This window comes from Vanessa atalanta, chromosome 27 (assembly GCF_905147765.1).
Source record: "Vanessa atalanta chromosome 27, ilVanAtal1.2, whole genome shotgun sequence".
Taxonomy (NCBI): Eukaryota; Metazoa; Arthropoda; class Insecta; order Lepidoptera; family Nymphalidae; genus Vanessa; species Vanessa atalanta.
The window spans coordinates 936,401-954,183 of record NC_061897.1 but is presented as its reverse complement, the minus strand read 5'-3'; the positions used below and the strand labels follow the sequence as shown (position 1 = coordinate 954,183).

Below are 17,783 nucleotides of genomic sequence, written 5' to 3'. Positions count from 1 at the left end.
CAAGTAAGTTCCAAAGTCGTATCGATTCGGAAAAACCGTTGGCGAAGGCTGGTTCAGATGCTGGTGAACGTTTTTCGAGGCAGAAAGTGCCTTAAAAATTGTACTGTGGATTTTCGGACATGTAGGTAGTGATGAAACTAGATCTTCTAACTTCTCCATCAGATGCCACGATCGCCAGTCCACCGCTGGTTACTGTTATAAAAAAAACAAATTTTCAACATTTTAATCATTGAATTAATTGAAAATACATTTTATCAAATAAAAAGCAATTTCTTATTGCGTTTTAAAATAATAAATATTTCAAACGATTTATAATACATACGTTTTTTTGGTATTAAAAACACAAAATGTCATCTATTATTGCTTATCATTAAATCTTTATTTTTATGAATAAAAATAGACTTAATTATTGAATTACATTGAAAATAAACAAATAACGCAAAATTACCGGGAAAAAATCTTAATCCCAGTTAAGATAAGTATTAATCCTTTTTCTAATCTATCGTTGATATCTCTTGATAATATTTCTATTGGAAGTAGGTATCTTGTTTATCATAAGAAGATGCATATATACGTTTGGGCCGAAATTAATACAGTAGATTTGTGACGGTTCTTAACTTAACTGTGTGTGCAAAAATATTTTTTGCGTCATAATTGACGCTATGAGAGGTAAGATATATTTTTTATTTATTTATTAAGTATTACATTTAATGAAATTGCTATTTATTTAAATTATATTAAAAAGAAATGTTTTTTTTTTTTTTGGAATATAATCTGTTACTCAAAGATGATATTACTATACTCTGATATTTTAATTCGTACATATAAAATTAAGCAACTAAATAATATATTTATCGTAAATTAAATTAAACTAGTTCACTAGTTAAATAAGAATTAATCGTCGTTTCCGACAATATTTTGTTAATTAATATTAAAATTTAAATATTTTACTTTAAAAAAAATTATACACAATAAAATAAGTTTTAATATTTAGTATATTTATATGTATACTCTGTTACATTATTGACAGGTAGGTGAATTGTTATTTTTACAATATTGATGTCGTTAAATACACAGAACACGTTACACTATAAAGTGTCGTGTGTAACACAAGTGAGTGGCTAAAAATAGGCGCACTCTGTGTTCCTCACTCTAATGTTCCGATCCAAATCCGACACGACCCGTGATATTGGTTCTAAAGTTAACATAGCCGTAATTTTATATATATTCCTCATATAATTACTTAAGTAGGGAATGTAATAAGTTCTATTAAATACGTCTTAATATAACATAAGAATTGATAACATTATACGCTTAAATATATACAAATATGAATTAAAAATAGTTACTGTATAAAACTTGACCGCGTGCACTGGTGGCAAGAATGCTAGCATCCGTTGAATCGCAATTCCGATCCTCTGGGCTAAAAACGAACCAGCCCTTAATAATTATAATCAACATAATTCATAGAAATCGCGATAAAACTTAGTTTCCTTTCATTTAAACAAGACAATTCTTAATTTAGGGTAAAAATCGATATATAAAAATGTATTTTATTCAAGTAAAATATACAATAAAGCAATTTTGAATCGTTAATATTTCGACTCTGCCACCGTTTACGAAAGCAACCTCCAGCGAGAGTGCTCTTTAAAGTTTTTAGATTTACAGTGAATTGTCTTGGCGAAAACATTTCATTTCTTGAAAATTAGAATTTATAAAAAAATTAAACCTACTTCTATATTTTCTTACGAGTAATTTACCTATATGAAACTAGTTTACCGATTTTAATGAACCTTAAACTCTTCCCTAAGTTGAAGTGTACCTAACTTGAATTAATAATGATCGTCTCGATATGACTTTTTGTTTTCGAGAAATTCGTGAACATACGTACAAACATGCACTTACAAAATTAAATCGATAATCATACTCAAATATAATTAAATTCTAACGATGTTACATACACACATTTTTTGAAGTCGGTTAAAAAAAAAGTAAATAATTGCCAACTGATTGGTATAAATAAGGACGTTCTTAAAATTAGTATGTATTAGTTGATACGAATAATGTTTTTTTCTAATATAAATGATACTGTTATCGAATTTATCACGCGGGTCGTGTTGAATGCGCACTTTATTAGTTATCGAATATTTTATGATTGATTATTACTTGTTTTTTTATGTACAAATGTTTTAATAAATATTATACAATATCGTTTATGCAAATGACTAGCGTTGTAATCACTTTTTTTTTTAAATCAAACATCTAAAACTTCATATTGATATTCCATGGGATTAATGGTTTAGTAGACACAAATATATAAACAATAATTAATTATTTATAAACGTCATAGTTAATAAAAATAAAAAAAAAAGATTTTCAAGTCAAACTTCAATAAATTCGAACCTATGGTGAAAATTAAAATCAAACGTTAATAAAAAAGTTAAAAACAGTTTCGGCCGGATACTCGGTAGAATCTACATACCGGACCGACGGTAGCTCGGCATTAATAATAGGCTTGTTTATTTACATTATTTTTATCGCGTAATAGTTTTTCGTTAAAGGTACGCAACTGTGCAGCCAAACTTTTAAGTTGCGTTCTTAACAAATCGATAATATTTTAATAGTTAAATCTGTAAGAGGATTTTCAGGGTATGATTCTATTTAATTTTTTTGTTTTATTTTTACAGTAAGCTTTTTCATTCTGGGCGTCGTAGCTCTTGTCTACGGCAGACCCCAGGATATTGAACCAAATAACCTAATAGCTGATGAAAGATGCTCTACAGCTATAATCCATCACTTATTACCCCACGAATACGACTGTACCAAGTTTTACTACTGTGAAAATGGACTTAGATACGAAGTACCAAGTAATTGTGCCCCTGGAACGGAATTCTCGTACGATGAACAAGTAAGCCTGTTATTAATATTCTTTGAAAAAGTAAATAATAACTTTATTTTGAGACACGACATTAAGATTACAGAAAAACCCTCGGTGGTAGGGCTTCGTGCAAGCCCGTCTGGGTAGTTACTACCCACTCATCAGATATTCTACCGTCAAACAATAGTACTCAGTATTGTTGTGTTCCTGTTTGAAGGGTGACATAACATCTTAGTTTCCAAGGTTGGTGGCGCATTGGCGATGAAAGGAATGCTTGATATTTCTTACAGCACCATTGTCTATGGTCGAAGGTGACCACTTACATCACCAGGTGGCCCATTTGCTCGTCCGCCAACCTATATCATAAAAAAAAAAAAACTAAACAAATATAATCCCGTGATATTATGCACAGGACGCTGACGTTAAATACTTGATGGTAGGGCTTTGTCTAATACTTACTAGATATTCTACTGCCAAGAATGTTTTCTACACATGAATAAATACATCTAGAGACATAACATCTAAGCTCTGAAGGAAAGTGCCGCATCGGTTATATAAGAGATGATTGATATTTCTTATAGCGCCATTATCTATGGGCGGTGACCACTTACCATCAAACGGCCCACCTGCTTACCTATACAATACAAAAATATATAAAACTGTGAACTGGTAGACTGATTAATTGTGTTAAATAAGCCAGCTGGGCCAGAAGTGTGATTGATGTCGATATGTAAATTTATAACACGAAATTTATGACACGAAACTGCCATCCTATTATGGCCTCTTGATTTGAGAATTATCTTCGTGTGCAGACCGTGGCAATAGTGCCGCTTATTGCGGTCCCGTTAAGCCTAAGGCTTCTATGAATAAAGATTTTGTGACCTTTGATTGGAAGGCATGCGAAAATCTTATATTGATTCTTAATAATGATATGTTTTATTGGATGGTAAAAATAATGTCATAAATAAAATATCGTTTTATTTATGACATTATTTTTACCATCCAAATTTAAAAGTCAAGATAGTAACGCAATATATTAGGATACGTAAATGCATAATATTAATAGGTATTTTAAAGGGGGAAAAAGGATGACAGAGAAATATTTTTAAGCTTATTAAGTAGGTTAAGGCTGAGGCTTATTAGTTAGGTAGGTCTTTTATTCAAGCTGGATCCATTTTGCATTTATTTATTTTCTTTGTGTGGTGTACAATAAAGTATAAAACTATGTAAGTTATACTGTGTTATTTTTCCTTATATTATTCCATATCTTTTATAGGTGTGCATCCATCCCATATTAGCAAAATGTTCACTACCAGGACTACCGACAACTCCTCAGAGTACCTGTCCAACTTGTCCACCAGGCGATTCGACAACACCAACACCAACTCCCACAACAGTAGCACCAACAACTTCAAGCCCCGGAATAACTTTACCCAATGGTTGTCCCGCTGACTTCGAAATTCACGTACTATTGCCTCATGAGACGTACTGCGATAAGTTCTACTTCTGCGTCCGCGGAGAAAAAGTTGAAAGGCAATGCGCAAAAGGCACATACTTCAACTATGAGAGTCAAGTAAGTATACTTTTTACTAATCACCAATAATATTTCACGGCAAGATATTAATATTGAAGATTCATACTATTTAGAAGATAGCATACCGTTTTGTGAATCATTCAAGTCATCAGTTAGAATACAATCGTTTCGCAGATTTCAGACTTTTTAGTAAGTTGTAAAATGTTTCAATAAGCTTAGTGATAGTCATGACTCGTAATGGAATGAAGATATAAGAGTATGACAAAACAGTTTCTATATTAATAAGACTTTAAAACCTCCAAGTATATTTGTAGATATCGTACAAAATGTGTTATCAAATGATATGCATATTTCCGATTCGTTGTGTCTATAAATGATTATTTTGATGTCAATTTTATTGCAAATTCGTAAATTATAATCTGCTGTCATTCAAAGTAATCCTTACAAGAGAAAGTCCTTAATTTTATCGACGTATTTAATCCTCTGATTAGCAACAAAATTTATCGAGTCGTTGGTGAAATCATGGACATTTAAATGATTAAAATCGTTGTTAATTTCAAGGACAGAGGAAATGATAGGTTTTGAATAGTTTATTGATAATGGTATCAGATGTTTTTGGAACAAATCCAAATATTCATTGATTGGTTTGTTTTTCTTTGTCTTTTTCTGTATAAGGTAAATTAATCCGATTAAAAATAAATTTTGTAGATGTCGATGTTGAAGCGTACGTGGATGCTTTTGATATAGTCCTATCAGCGCTCACAAAGTGATAAAGGTCGAATTTATTATATTAGATAGTTGTTATTGTAATTATACATAGCAACGAAGTATATAGTAGTCGGTCTTACCCCAACGCATAGCATTTACGGCTATAAATATAACAAATATAAAAAAAAAATTAAAGAGACAATGCAATGTCGAAATTTCCTTTATCATAAATGTAAAAGCTAGAATATAGATTCTACGGAGAAGAATCTTTAAAAAACTCAGTAGTTTATTTATTTTTTTATTTATTTATGCTTTATTGTACCAACACTTGATACACCATTATATCTAAGGATTAACATTAAAAGTTGCATGAATACAACAGGCGGCCTTATCGCTAAAACAGCGATCTCTTCCAGGCAACCTTTGGACAGAGGACTGGTTGTACCTAAAACTAATTTGCGAAGGGGTACAATAATTTTGATAAATTATATATTATACTATATATAAAATATAATACACATATAAATAAATACATACATATAGTATATAATATAATACAATATAAATAAAAAGACGAAGAAACAACGACAATAATTGCTTATGGACATTAAAGCGACAAAAATAAGTTAATCATGCTTCACTACTAACTCTTTTCCACAATTTTATTTAAATATGTTAGTTATTATTGAGAGAGCTATTCAGTCGTTAGTTGTATCAATATATAAGTTAATAGCTAATCAGTTATCGTTGCCGTTCAGTCGTTTACCTATTCTACACAACGATCCCGTTCCGGTCTCTGAACATTATTAGAATCTTATAATAACCGATGTATCTAAGTATTAGAATTGACTCTAAGTTACGAATAAACTGTTTATTGTTTTTTGGAACGGAATAAGTATAACCCTGTTTTAAGGAGATACAGTAATCTTACTTATAAATGAGTTTTAAAAAACTCAATATCATATTTGGAGTACAAATTAAATATGGCATTATTTGCGCTACTAGTATTCGATTTTATTAAACATCAATCATTAATAAAGATAAATTCGTATAAGATAGCAATATCAAGCCTTCTAATACTATTGTTATCTGAAACATTTAATAAATAATAATAAATTTATTATCTACATATTTATAAGTTATTAATGTTTTAGTAATAATTTGTTTTTTTTTTTTAAAAAAAATTTGCTTGAAATTCGGCTAGTTTACTTTGGTAAACAATATTTCTTAAACTAATATGGAATGTTAGTCATTTGGGTTACTATGACGACCTCCGTGGTTGAGTAGTGTGTACACCGGTTTTCATGGGTACACCACTCCGAGGTTTTGGGTTCGATTCCCGGCCGACTTGAAGTAGAAAAAGTTCATCAGTTTTCTATGTTGTCTTGGGTCTGGCTGTTTGTGGTACCGTCGTTACTTCTGATTTTCCGTAACACAAGTGCTTTAGCTACTTACATTGGGATCAGAGTAATGTTATTGATGTTGTCCTTTTAAACTTCATCTTATGAACATCTTCGACTCCATTATCTATAAAAAAATCCTTGTTTTGCAGTTATGTGATTGGGCAGAAAACGTAGAATGTTCAGGTAGCAGTGGAAGTGGAGGTGGCAGTGTTGTAGACGGTGGAGATGGTGGCGTAAACGACGTAGGCAGTGTTGGAGGAGATGGTGGTACACTTTCAAATGGTTGTCCTGCTGACTTCAACATACATAAACTATTGCCACATGAAAACAACTGCGCCAAGTTCTACTATTGTGTACATGGAAATAAAGTAGAGAGGAACTGCGCCGCGGGAACTCACTTCAGCCCAACTCTTCAGGTGGGTTCTACAGTGTTAGATCAACTGTTTGATTATAGGCTCATTTAATCGTTTTAATTCTTGAAATAATTTCTACCTTATTGAAATAACTGTCCTATTATTTTTCAACGTCAAATGGTGAACGTGAGATCTTCCAAAGTACAATGTTCAGCGAGTCTTTCCTTGAGTCTTTGATTTAATGGTTGTATGGTATGCTATATTGAAACATATGTTAGGACGTAATGAATCGGCGTTCTAAAAATGAATGCATTTAAAAAAAAAAATTGAATCCGTTCTAAAATTAAAGCGAATCCGAAGAAAACCTTTTTCTTTTTAAGTCAAAATAAGAAATCGTTGATGACACTGGTACAAAGGCCAAGGAAATCAAAGATAAATAAATCATTTGATTTCTTATTAATTTTTCGTTTATTTGACTGAAAATTATATTATTATAAATTAACTATCTTACGACCAAATAATAATCTCGACTCTGGTGTTATAATAATTAAAGTAACTTTTAGGTTTGCACATGGCCACGAGACGCAGGATGCGAAGCTGGTAGCGGAGATAATGGCAGTGGTGGTGGTGGAGACGGAGGCAGCGGTGGAGGTGGTGGTGGAGACGGAGGAGGTGGAGGCGGCGGTGGAGGAGGCGGTGGTGGAGGTGGTGGTACACTTCCAAACGGGTGTCCTGCTGACTTCGATATCCATAAACTATTGCCACATGAAAACGACTGCGCTAAGTTCTACTACTGCGTACATGGAAATAAAGTAGAAAGGAACTGTGCACCAGGAACTCACTTCAGCCCAACTCTTCAGGTGGGTTATATTCTATGAACTACGTATAAGTACTGTGGAAGAAATGTATTTTGCATATTAGATGTTATGTTCCAATAAAACATAATATTCTGTAAGATGTTATAATTAAAGTATCATTTAGGTTTGCACATGGCCACGAGATGCTGGATGCGAAGCTGGCAGTGGAGGCGGAGGTGACGGTGGTGGAGGTGGTGGAGGAGGCGGCGGTGGTGAAGGAGGCGGTGGAGGCGAAGGAGGCGGCGGTGGTGAAGGAGGCGGTGGAGGAGGAGGAGGTGGTGGAGGCGAAGGAGGCGGCGGTGGTGAAGGAGGCGGTGGAGGAGGAGGAGGTGGTGGAGGCGAAGGAGGCGGTGGTGGCGAAGGAGGAGGCGGCGGAGGAGGCGGCGGTGGAGGCGAAGGAGGCGGTGGAGGAGGAGGCGGCGGTGGAGGCGAAGGAGGTGGTGGTGGCGAAGGAGGCGGCGGTGGTGAAGGAGGAGGCGGAGGAGGAGGCGGTGGTGGTGGTGAAGGAGGCGGCGGTGGTGAAGGAGGCGGCGGTGGCGAAGGAGGTGGCGGTGGCGAAGGAGGTGGCGGTGGCGAAGGAGGCGGCGGTGGCGAAGGAGGAGGTGGAGGTGGCGGAGGAGGAGGTGGCGGAGGAGGCGGTGGAGGCGAAGGAGGCGGCGGTGGTGAAGGAGGAGGCGGAGGAGGAGGCGGCGGTGGTGGCGATGGAGGCGGCGGTGGCGAAGGAGGCGGTGGTGGAGAAGGAGGCGGCGGTGGAGAAGGAGGAGGCGGAGGCGGAGGCGGTGGTGGAGGCGAAGGAGGCGGTGGTGGTGAAGGAGGCGGCGGTGGAGAAGGAGGAGGCGGAGGTGAAGGAGGCGGCGGTGGCGAAGGAGGAGGCGGAGGTGAAGGAGGCGGCGGTGGCGAAGGAGGCGGCGGTAGCGAAGGAGGAGGTGGAGGTGAAGGAGGAGGTGGAGGAGGTGGCGGCGGTGGTGGCGACGGAGGCGGCGGTGGCGAAGGAGGCGGTGGTGGCGAAGGAGGCGGCGGTGGCGAAGGAGGAGGCGGAGGAGGAGGTGGCGGTGGAGGCGATGGAGGCGGTGGTGGTGAAGGAGGCGGTGGTGGAGAAGGAGGCGGCGGTGGAGAAGGAGGAGGCGGAGGCGGAGGCGGTGGTGGAGGCGAAGGAGGCGGTGGTGGTGAAGGAGGAGGTGGAGGAGGAGGTGGCGGTGGAGGCGAAGGTGGCGGTGGAGGCGAAGGAGGCGGTGGAGGCGAAGGAGGCGGCAGTGGTGAAGGAGGCGGCGGTGGTGAAGGAGGAGGCGGAGGAGGAGGTGGCGGCGGAGGCGAAGGAGGCGGTGGTGGCGAAGGAGGCGGCAGTGGTGAAGGAGGCGGCGGTGGTGAAGGAGGAGGCGGAGGAGGAGGCGGCGGTGGAGGTGAAGGAGGCGGTGGTGGCGAAGGAGGCGGTGGTGGCGAAGGAGGCGGCGGTGGCGAAGGAGGAGGCGGTGGAGGAGGCGGCGGTGGAGGAGGAGGTGGCGGTGGAGGAGGTGGCGGCGGAGGAGGTGGCGGAGGAGGAGGTGGCGGAGGAGGAGGTGGAGGCGGCGGAGGAGGAGGAGGTGGTGGAGGAGGAGGAGGTGGAGGAGATGGAGGTGGAGAAGGCGAAGGAGGCGGCAGTGGTGAAGGAGGCGGTGGTGGTGAAGGAGGTGGTGGTGGTGGAGGAGGAGGAGGTGGCGGAGGAGGAGGTGGTGGAGGAGGAGGAGGTGGGGGCGGAGGTACGGAATCAAACAAATGCAAAGATGAATGTCACGTACTACACTGGGCTCATGAAACAGACTGCGACAAATTCTGGCGTTGTGTAGGTAATCAACAAGTTCTAAGCATTTGTTCTGAAGGCTTATTCTTCAACCCACGCACTCAAACCTGTGACTTCATGTGTAACGTCGACTGTGTGAGGGAAACCATCCAAACCACATCTCTGAGGGATGGCCTTAAAATATTCTTGCCCTGGGATCAAATCGATAGACCTATCAAACTAAATGAACAAGGTCAAATATTGGAAATTAATTTTGAGAAATCTTAAGATGGGTATTTTTTTTAGGGACAGAATCTTAATTACTAATAATTTATTGTTTGTTTTAGTGTAAAATTTTTATACTTGTATGTAAAGTTATTTATTGTCAAAATTATTTCTAAGTTTACGAATTTTGTTAAAATGTTTTCAAGAATTAATTTAATTTTGCCATGTTAAAATATATTCTTAAGATTTTGTCGCCTTTGTAAATATCTGTAGTATTTATTTGTATATTTTAACGAATAATAAATAAAGCATCATATAAAACGAAGTCATTTTATTCAAATTATAAAGGTTTTTAGTGTTACCATTAAAAAATACTATAGTCCATTCCACGAGTCGAACTCCTAGGGAACAAAGTACCTTATTGGTCGGTCCGCTCCAGAGAAGCGAGCCAGTTTGACCTAATATTATAAGACAATCCTAATAAATTATTTTGATTACATAGCTTCCATTTCATCCGAAGTGGCTTTTTCAGCCAGTGGCATCTCCCATAGGCAGCCATATAGGCAGCGATTAACATGGTGTAAGATGATATCTCTGAGGGACAGACGAACAGTCCTCGAATTGTGTTTCTTATATGATATTCTACATAACAGTGTTAAATGTACTAACTTAGTCGAGCGTATATCTTTTTCGGTTCCTAGTAAATATCCAAGAAACAAAATTCGTAATATATTTCATATTCCTAAAACAAGAACACAAATGGGAAGTCGAGCACCTATCGCAAGGTTATGCATAAGTCACAACACCATTAATAAAAATATACCTGGCATTGACATATTTAGTGATTCTTTGAATGCTTTTAAAAGAAAACTTTTCAATCATTTTATTTAAATAGTTTTAGCTTGTTAAACTTCTATTTAAGTATTTTCTATTAGGTTTTAATTTTTCTAATTTTATATTCAATAAATTTAATAAATATGTATAATTGTTCCGTGTCGAGTTGTTTGTGAAAGTCATGCACGCTAGTTATTGATGTATATATTAAGAACATGATTGTCTACTCTTAAAATTATGTAAGTGTGTCAAATATATATATTGTTAGCGTGCTTAAATAAACAAAAAAACATTTTTTTTTAAATTTGGCAACAGAAGCATTTTGAACGCGTCAAACACCAATACGTAGTATAGTTGAACGGTCTAACTACAGGTACAAGAGACACGTCATAGTTTTAGAGGTTGGTGGTATTTTTGATGGTTAGTATTTTTTACAGTGACCACTTACCACTGGTGGCCATTTTCCAGTCTTCGTAATAGTTCTCTTCACTTGTATGTTTGATCAATGAACTGGCGTAGCGGAAGGTTTTTTGGCCTCTGGTTTCAGGAAGCCAGATCTTCCCCCGATCGATAACATTGTGTATCCGGTAATACGGTTCATTAGTGTCTGAATACAGACTTCCTAACTTAAGGATATACTAATCTGCCTATTTACTCCTCGTTTTAAGCTTATCACTTGTGTTGGGAGTGGGGATAACAATGGTCCAAGGGGTCAGGGTCGATCCTGCGACAATTTACACCGCTAGGCGGCCCGTAAACCGTTGCACTTAACGCTTGAATTTTATTAGTACATATAATATAGGTTTATAGACATTTATTCTGGAAAAGACGTAAGTCGCTTAAACGAGAATACGCATATGTGGGAATATAACTTTTGCGTTCGTCTTAAATAATAATAATAATAGCTATTAATAGCTACCCATTAAATGTATTGTCTCATTATTGTTATTTTATTAATACTATTATTATTATTTTTTTTAAAGTGATATTTAAGTAGATACAATATCACATCCAAAATTAAAAATTACATTTCGAAATGATCAAGGCAAAAGTTCTACTACTTACAGGTAGTCTCACCGTGCATTATCATATTACACAATTTAATTATTGAAAATATAAATTAAAAATAAGCATAATAATTAAAAATAAGAAATACAATACATTTTTTAAACTAGCCAGTTTAGTCTATAATTATGTCATAAATATATTTGATTGCATATAGATTTTTTATGGCATTGGTTGGCGGACGAGCATATGGGCCACCTGATGGTAAGTGGTCACCACCACTCATAGACAAAGGCGCTGTAAGAAATATTAACCATTCCTTACATCACCTATGCGCCACCAACCTCGGGAACTAAGATGTTATGTCCCTTGTGCCTGTGATTACACTGGCTCACTCACCCTTCAAACAGGAATACAACAATACAGAGTACTGTTATTTGGCGGTAGAATATATGATGAGTGGGTGGTACCTACCCAGACGGGCTTGCACAAAGCCCTACCACCAAGGATAGGATAGTTTAATAATTATGTTTATATATCCTTTATGTATCTTTATATTCATAGAATACTATATTAATTATAAAAAAATAATTACAATGAAATTCAGTAAGTTTAAAGTTTAAGATCAATTACAAATCTGTTTTAATTGACTCATAATTCGACCTCTGTGGTCGAGTAATGTGTACACCGGTTTTCATGGGTACGCCACTCCGAGGTCCCGGGTTCGATTCCCGGCCGAGTCGATGTAGAAAAAGTTCATTAGTTTTCTATGTTGTCTTGGGTCTGGGTGTTTGTGGTACCGTCGTTACTTCTGATTTCCATAACACAAGTGCTTTAGCTACTTACATTGGGATCAGAGTAATGTATGTGATGATGTCCAATATTTATAACTTAAAGATTATTCAACGAAATCAAACCAATATTATTACATAACAACATTTATTTATCACTCATCACCATCGTCATCACCGTCATCATCATCATCCATAGCACGTGCTTTAATTTTAGCTTCGAGTTCTTTCGCCGGATTAAAGACACCACTCGTTTGGGCGTTGCAAATAAAGCACCGCGTTGATTTCTTATAGTTTTGCAGCGCACATTTCTCACAAAAATAGTGTTTACATCTACAAAAAAAAAAAAAACAATATTTATTCAATAAAAACAAACTACAAGCAATAAATATTTAAGATTTTAGAAGATACTTGTTTAAATATACCCAAGCGACTAGTATTTCTGTAATGTAGGTAGATTGGGTAAATAAGATCAACTGATGGTAAACAGTCACCGCTACCCTGGATGGGTTTACCTATATGGGCTCACTCAAAGCTCTACTAAGTTCTAATTAATAAAACTGAAGCTGAAACTGAGATGGTCCAGTGGTTAAAACGCGTGCATCTGAACCGATGATTTCGGGTTCAAACCCAGGCAAGCACCACTGAGTTTTCATGTGCTTAATTTGTGTTTATGATTCATCTCGTGCTCGAGAGGAGGCCTTAGCCCAGCAATGGGGAAATTTACAAGCTGTTAATGTTATGTAAAACATCAACTAGCTCTTTTTAAAATCTGATTTTTTAATTTATATATATATTTATATATATAAAGAAATCTTTTTTATATATATATATAATGTTACAATAAGCAATAAGAAAACATAACATATATAAAAACAGAATCAAAATATATATAGAGGGCGTGTCCCCTTCCATTGAACTAACCTCGTCACTATGGGATCCTTGAAGCTACCCCTACATATAAAACATTTGAACGGCAGTTCATCATCACTATCTATTTCATAGTCAGACTCCCCCTCTTTCGTTTTGGTTTCCTCCAACTCCAATTGCCATCCGTGCTTGTAATCTGATCTGTCGTGCAAGAACTTACAAGAATCTGTAAGAAATAATTATAAACATAGTATTAGATTTACATAGTGGTAGGACTTTGTGGGTTTCTTTTTATTTCATCCCTTAAGGACATGGATAACTATAGGATGGAATATTTTTATGGAAGTTGGTTGAAATAGGAATATCGGTACTTAGATTTCAATTTATGAGTAAAAAAAGCTGTTAAAGTGTTTCTGAATATTCACTTAAGAGGGCAAAGTTGGGGATGAAAGCTTGTATGATAGTTCGTAATTTTATAAGTTAACTTCTCTTAATGGGACAAAAATGTGCACAGCAGCGCTTTTGAAAATTCATCACCCAAGAGAGTGAAATCGGGGATGAAATTTCGTATCGAATTATCATTGTTTGAAGTATAGAAAAAACAATTTCCTTTATTTTTTAGAATTGCGTGAATGGTATAGAGTATTCATCCCTTAAGTAGATTAAATTGGGTATGATATTTTTATTTATTTATTTATTTATGTACCAACAGAGTATACAGAAAATTATATAAATGAAAAATGTGTACAAAGGGATAACTTATCTCTAACAAGAGATCTCTTCCAGAAACCCTGAATCTAGTGGAGATTATTTGTAATACATATTTATGGTGTAGGTACAATATCAATTAGTTTTATTATTATATGATATTATTATGGAAGATTTGAAAAATTGGTGTTTAGGATAATATTTGTAAAAGAAGTCTAATATTACAGTATTAAATCCCTATTCCTAAACGGTGACATACCTTAATACATTTCAAAGACCATACATACCTCCAAAACCACAGAAACCCGTCTCCTTATAATCTTTGCATATATCCGGTTGATAATCCCATCTGAAAGTAACATAAAAGTTCAGAAAAACTTGCGTATAGAACAGAATAGAATTGCCGGTTCTTCTCTGTGGAATCTACATTCCAAACCGGTGTCGCTTGACAATGAATTCAATACTGTTACAGATGACGTGACAAAAGTGCTTTTATGTCTACTCGAATAAAGACTATTTTAAGATTTTGATTTAATAACTTTATTAATGAGAACCACAGACTCATAATTTACAAATAGTTTTTAATATCATGTAATTATTTAATCACAATTAATTCTTCTAATTAATTCTAATTCTTATCTATACTAATATTGCTTTTTTTATTACATAGATTTTCAGACAAGCATATGGGCCACCTGATGGTAAGTGGTCACCTCTGCCCATAGACAATGGCACTGTAAGAAATATTAACCATTCCTTACATCACCAATGCGCCACCAACCTTGGGAACTAAGATGTTATCTCCCTTGTGCCTGTAATAACACTGGCTCATTCACCCTTCAAACCGAAACACAACAATACTGAGTACTATTGTTTGGGAGTAGAATATCTGATGAGTGGTTGGTTTCCTACACAGACAACCTTGCATAAAGCACAAGACAAGAGGTAAAATTTTTAGGGGTTAATCTCTGGAACTAATAATTTAAAAGAAAAAAAAATACTGGCAGACTAGGTAGGAGATAATATCACCTGACAGTAGATCTTAAATTGGCCGGAGCCCTAATAGGACCCTTCCTCACAAAACCGGAACTTGCGTTGCCGATCGCTGTATCTTGTTTTTTATAATATTGGGCATAATTATTAATACCTCGGTATACCTAGAATAAAAAAAATATGTAAATTAATGATGTAAACAGTTGTAGGTGTGATCCTGACCCCTTGGTTAAGCTTAATTAGTAGGGTAACTAGGAATATTACTAATTCCTCACCATGAGGCACATTCATCCATTAACATATTCTTTAAAAAAAAAATTTTTTCATTATTTATATATAAAATTGTTGGCCAGACTGACACATAGGCTCTGCTACATGTATTGACAATTCTTTACATCAAAACACTGCCAATTTCAATCAATTAAACTAACTCAATTACTCTTTAAACTGAAACAAAAGCGGTTTGAAGGGTGAGTGAGCCAGTGTAGTTACAGGGACAAGGGACATAACATCTTAGTTCCCAAGGTTGGTGGGGCATTAGGGGTGTAAGGAATAGGTAAAATTTTTTATAGTGCCATTATCTATGGGCAGTGGTCACCACTTACCATCCATATGCTCCATGGCCCATATGCTCGTCCGCCAACGTATACCATAAAATGAAAAAAAAGTGTGTGATATGAAACCTCCACAGATGGGTTTCAAAAAACCCTACAAGTAAATTGTTAGTTTTTATTGTGATTCTGTAATATTTGTATTATTAAATACCTTATCATCAGCTTGGCCTTGTAACTCTTCGTTTATTTTCTGTGATTTCTCGAATATCGCTTGAGCATCTTTGTCTTTCTCTGTGTCCATTTCATATGTAGCCGTAGCATTTTCCCGTTGTTGCAACACTGACAGTGTTGTTGTTGGTTTATGCTGAAATTATTATTATTAATACATTTATTTGTTTGTACTTATATAAATAAAGAGAGGTGTCATGGAAAACCTGGTTGAAGCAAACTTGTTATAGCTATATCATTAGCAGCCTGAAAATTTCCCACTGCTGGACTAAGGCCTTACATCCTTTTGACGAGAAGGTTTGGAGCATATTCCACCACGCTGCTTCAATGTGGAATACACATGTGGCAGAATTTCGTTGAAATTAGATACATGCAGGTATTTTCACTATTTTTTCCTTCACCGCCACGCATTCGATGAATTGTTAACAAATTAAGCACATAATAATTCAGTGGTGCTTGCCTGGGTTTGAACCCGAAATCATCGGTTAAGATGCACACGTTCTAACCACTGGGCCACCTAAGCTCTCTTTAGCTATATAATGTGTATTAAATAAACAACAAGAAACATAATTAATTAATTTCATGGATTGTCTTTAACGTAATTTTATGTCATTGGTTTATAAAATATATGTTATTAAAAATATATACAAATCCGAGCTTATTTAGGATATTTGCATAATAATATTTCAAAGTTTCTATTATAAATTGTTAATTAATTGTTTAAAAAATTATGCTTACGAATTCTTCATCATTACTGCTAGCATCATCTAATATTACTCGTTGTTTCTTCTCTCCACCGGTCGTTTGAACATTTGGATTCGCTTTCTGAGGTCTCTTAGTTGGTAAAACAACAGTTGGTTCATCGGAATCTGAGCTGTTTTTTTCTGTAAGTTTATTAAGTAACACTATTTAGGTATCTATTTTTATGGTATACGTTAGTAAATTTCGTCTGTTCTATGTAAAATACGAAATTGTTTTTTTTTTTTAATGTTATGTTCAGAAAAGCTCTTAGGCCTTTAGCATTACTACTTTCTGCTAATTTTAAGAATATATGTACTAAATTATAATATATATTTACTTTAAGTACTTAATATTTTTTATAGAAAGTTGAATTGCATAGTTTACCTTCTGAACTAGATGTTTTTCGTTTTCTGCCACCTCTTTTCTTTAAGTTTCGTTTCTTAAACGTTGTCGGTACCTCAACTTCGACATCAGACATTTTTATTACAGAATATTTTATATGTCTTAGTTATAAACAATTCAATCATGTACCTATAATTCTATTTCTGTTTGTAAATAAAATCATTTGTGAGGTTATGTTCGGATTCACGTAATGAATTATTGTTAGTCAAGTGTTAAATCAATGTCAGTGAAAATGATAAATCGATTTTTAATCGAAATAAGATTAAAAGTTTTAAGGCATAGATGAAACATAATAATTAATATGTTACTTAAAAGTTTACAAGTAGATATTTATTGAAAGCCTAGTACTTGAAATGTCACATAGGAAAATTAAAATTCTGAGTTCCCAGTTAATAGCAGTACATATTTTGCTATTGAGTAGCGTGAAACCGAAAAACAGCAAGGTGAAAAAGTTAACATAATAATAGGTAATAATAGACAATAAATATTATCTTTATAGCACAAATAAAAAAAACTATAGAAGAGAAGACAGAAGAAGTAATATCTCCCAGACAATTTAACAACTTTTAATTAGTTTACAGTGTACATGATGTTTTCGATGATAGTCTCATATTCTACAGCTACTATCCGAACCGACAATATTCAATAGTGACAGCAAACGTCAGTTACGTTAATATTTTAATGCGGCTACTATTTACTTGGTAGACTAAAAACAGTAAAAGTGCAATTTTTTATATGAAATAACAAATATGTAATATATTCTCTAACAATATAATTTGGCAAATATACACTTTAGGCAATAACATAATATTGGTTTACAACGTTTTATGTAGTGGCTGTAAAGCCGCAAATCCTAAGCTTCTTATATCCGGGCCGGGTTATGAAAAAGTCATTTTGTTTTTCTGTCGAGTAATATTGTCAGTGATAGCCCGATATCAGGAAA

The 17,783-nt window shown here is 35.8% G+C and overlaps 2 protein-coding genes across 2 annotated transcripts; one reads left to right on the top strand and one right to left on the bottom strand.

The window, feature by feature from the left end:
- The first annotated feature begins 594 nt into the window (after positions 1-594).
- LOC125074118 (cilia- and flagella-associated protein 91-like) lies at positions 595-9,898 on the top strand. Its single transcript, XM_047685344.1, has 9 exons — positions 595-669; positions 2,688-2,908; positions 4,155-4,451; positions 6,673-6,939; positions 7,440-7,736; positions 7,858-7,890; positions 7,937-9,289; positions 9,331-9,415; positions 9,470-9,898. Exons 1-9 carry the CDS (start codon positions 663-665, stop codon positions 9,775-9,777), a joined length of 2,868 nt encoding a protein of 955 aa, XP_047541300.1. The 5' UTR covers positions 595-662; the 3' UTR covers positions 9,778-9,898.
- A 2,591-nt stretch (positions 9,899-12,489) lies between these two features.
- LOC125074452 (E3 ubiquitin-protein ligase RNF113A) lies at positions 12,490-17,010 on the bottom strand. Its single transcript, XM_047685822.1, has 7 exons — positions 16,823-17,010; positions 16,436-16,581; positions 15,681-15,833; positions 14,952-15,079; positions 14,210-14,271; positions 13,269-13,440; positions 12,490-12,677 (listed from the first exon to the last, which is right to left on the bottom strand). The coding sequence occupies exons 1-7, from the start codon at positions 16,914-16,916 to the stop codon at positions 12,500-12,502; spliced, it is 933 nt and encodes a 310-aa protein (XP_047541778.1). The 5' UTR covers positions 16,917-17,010; the 3' UTR covers positions 12,490-12,499.
- Positions 17,011-17,783: the final 773 nt, after the last annotated feature.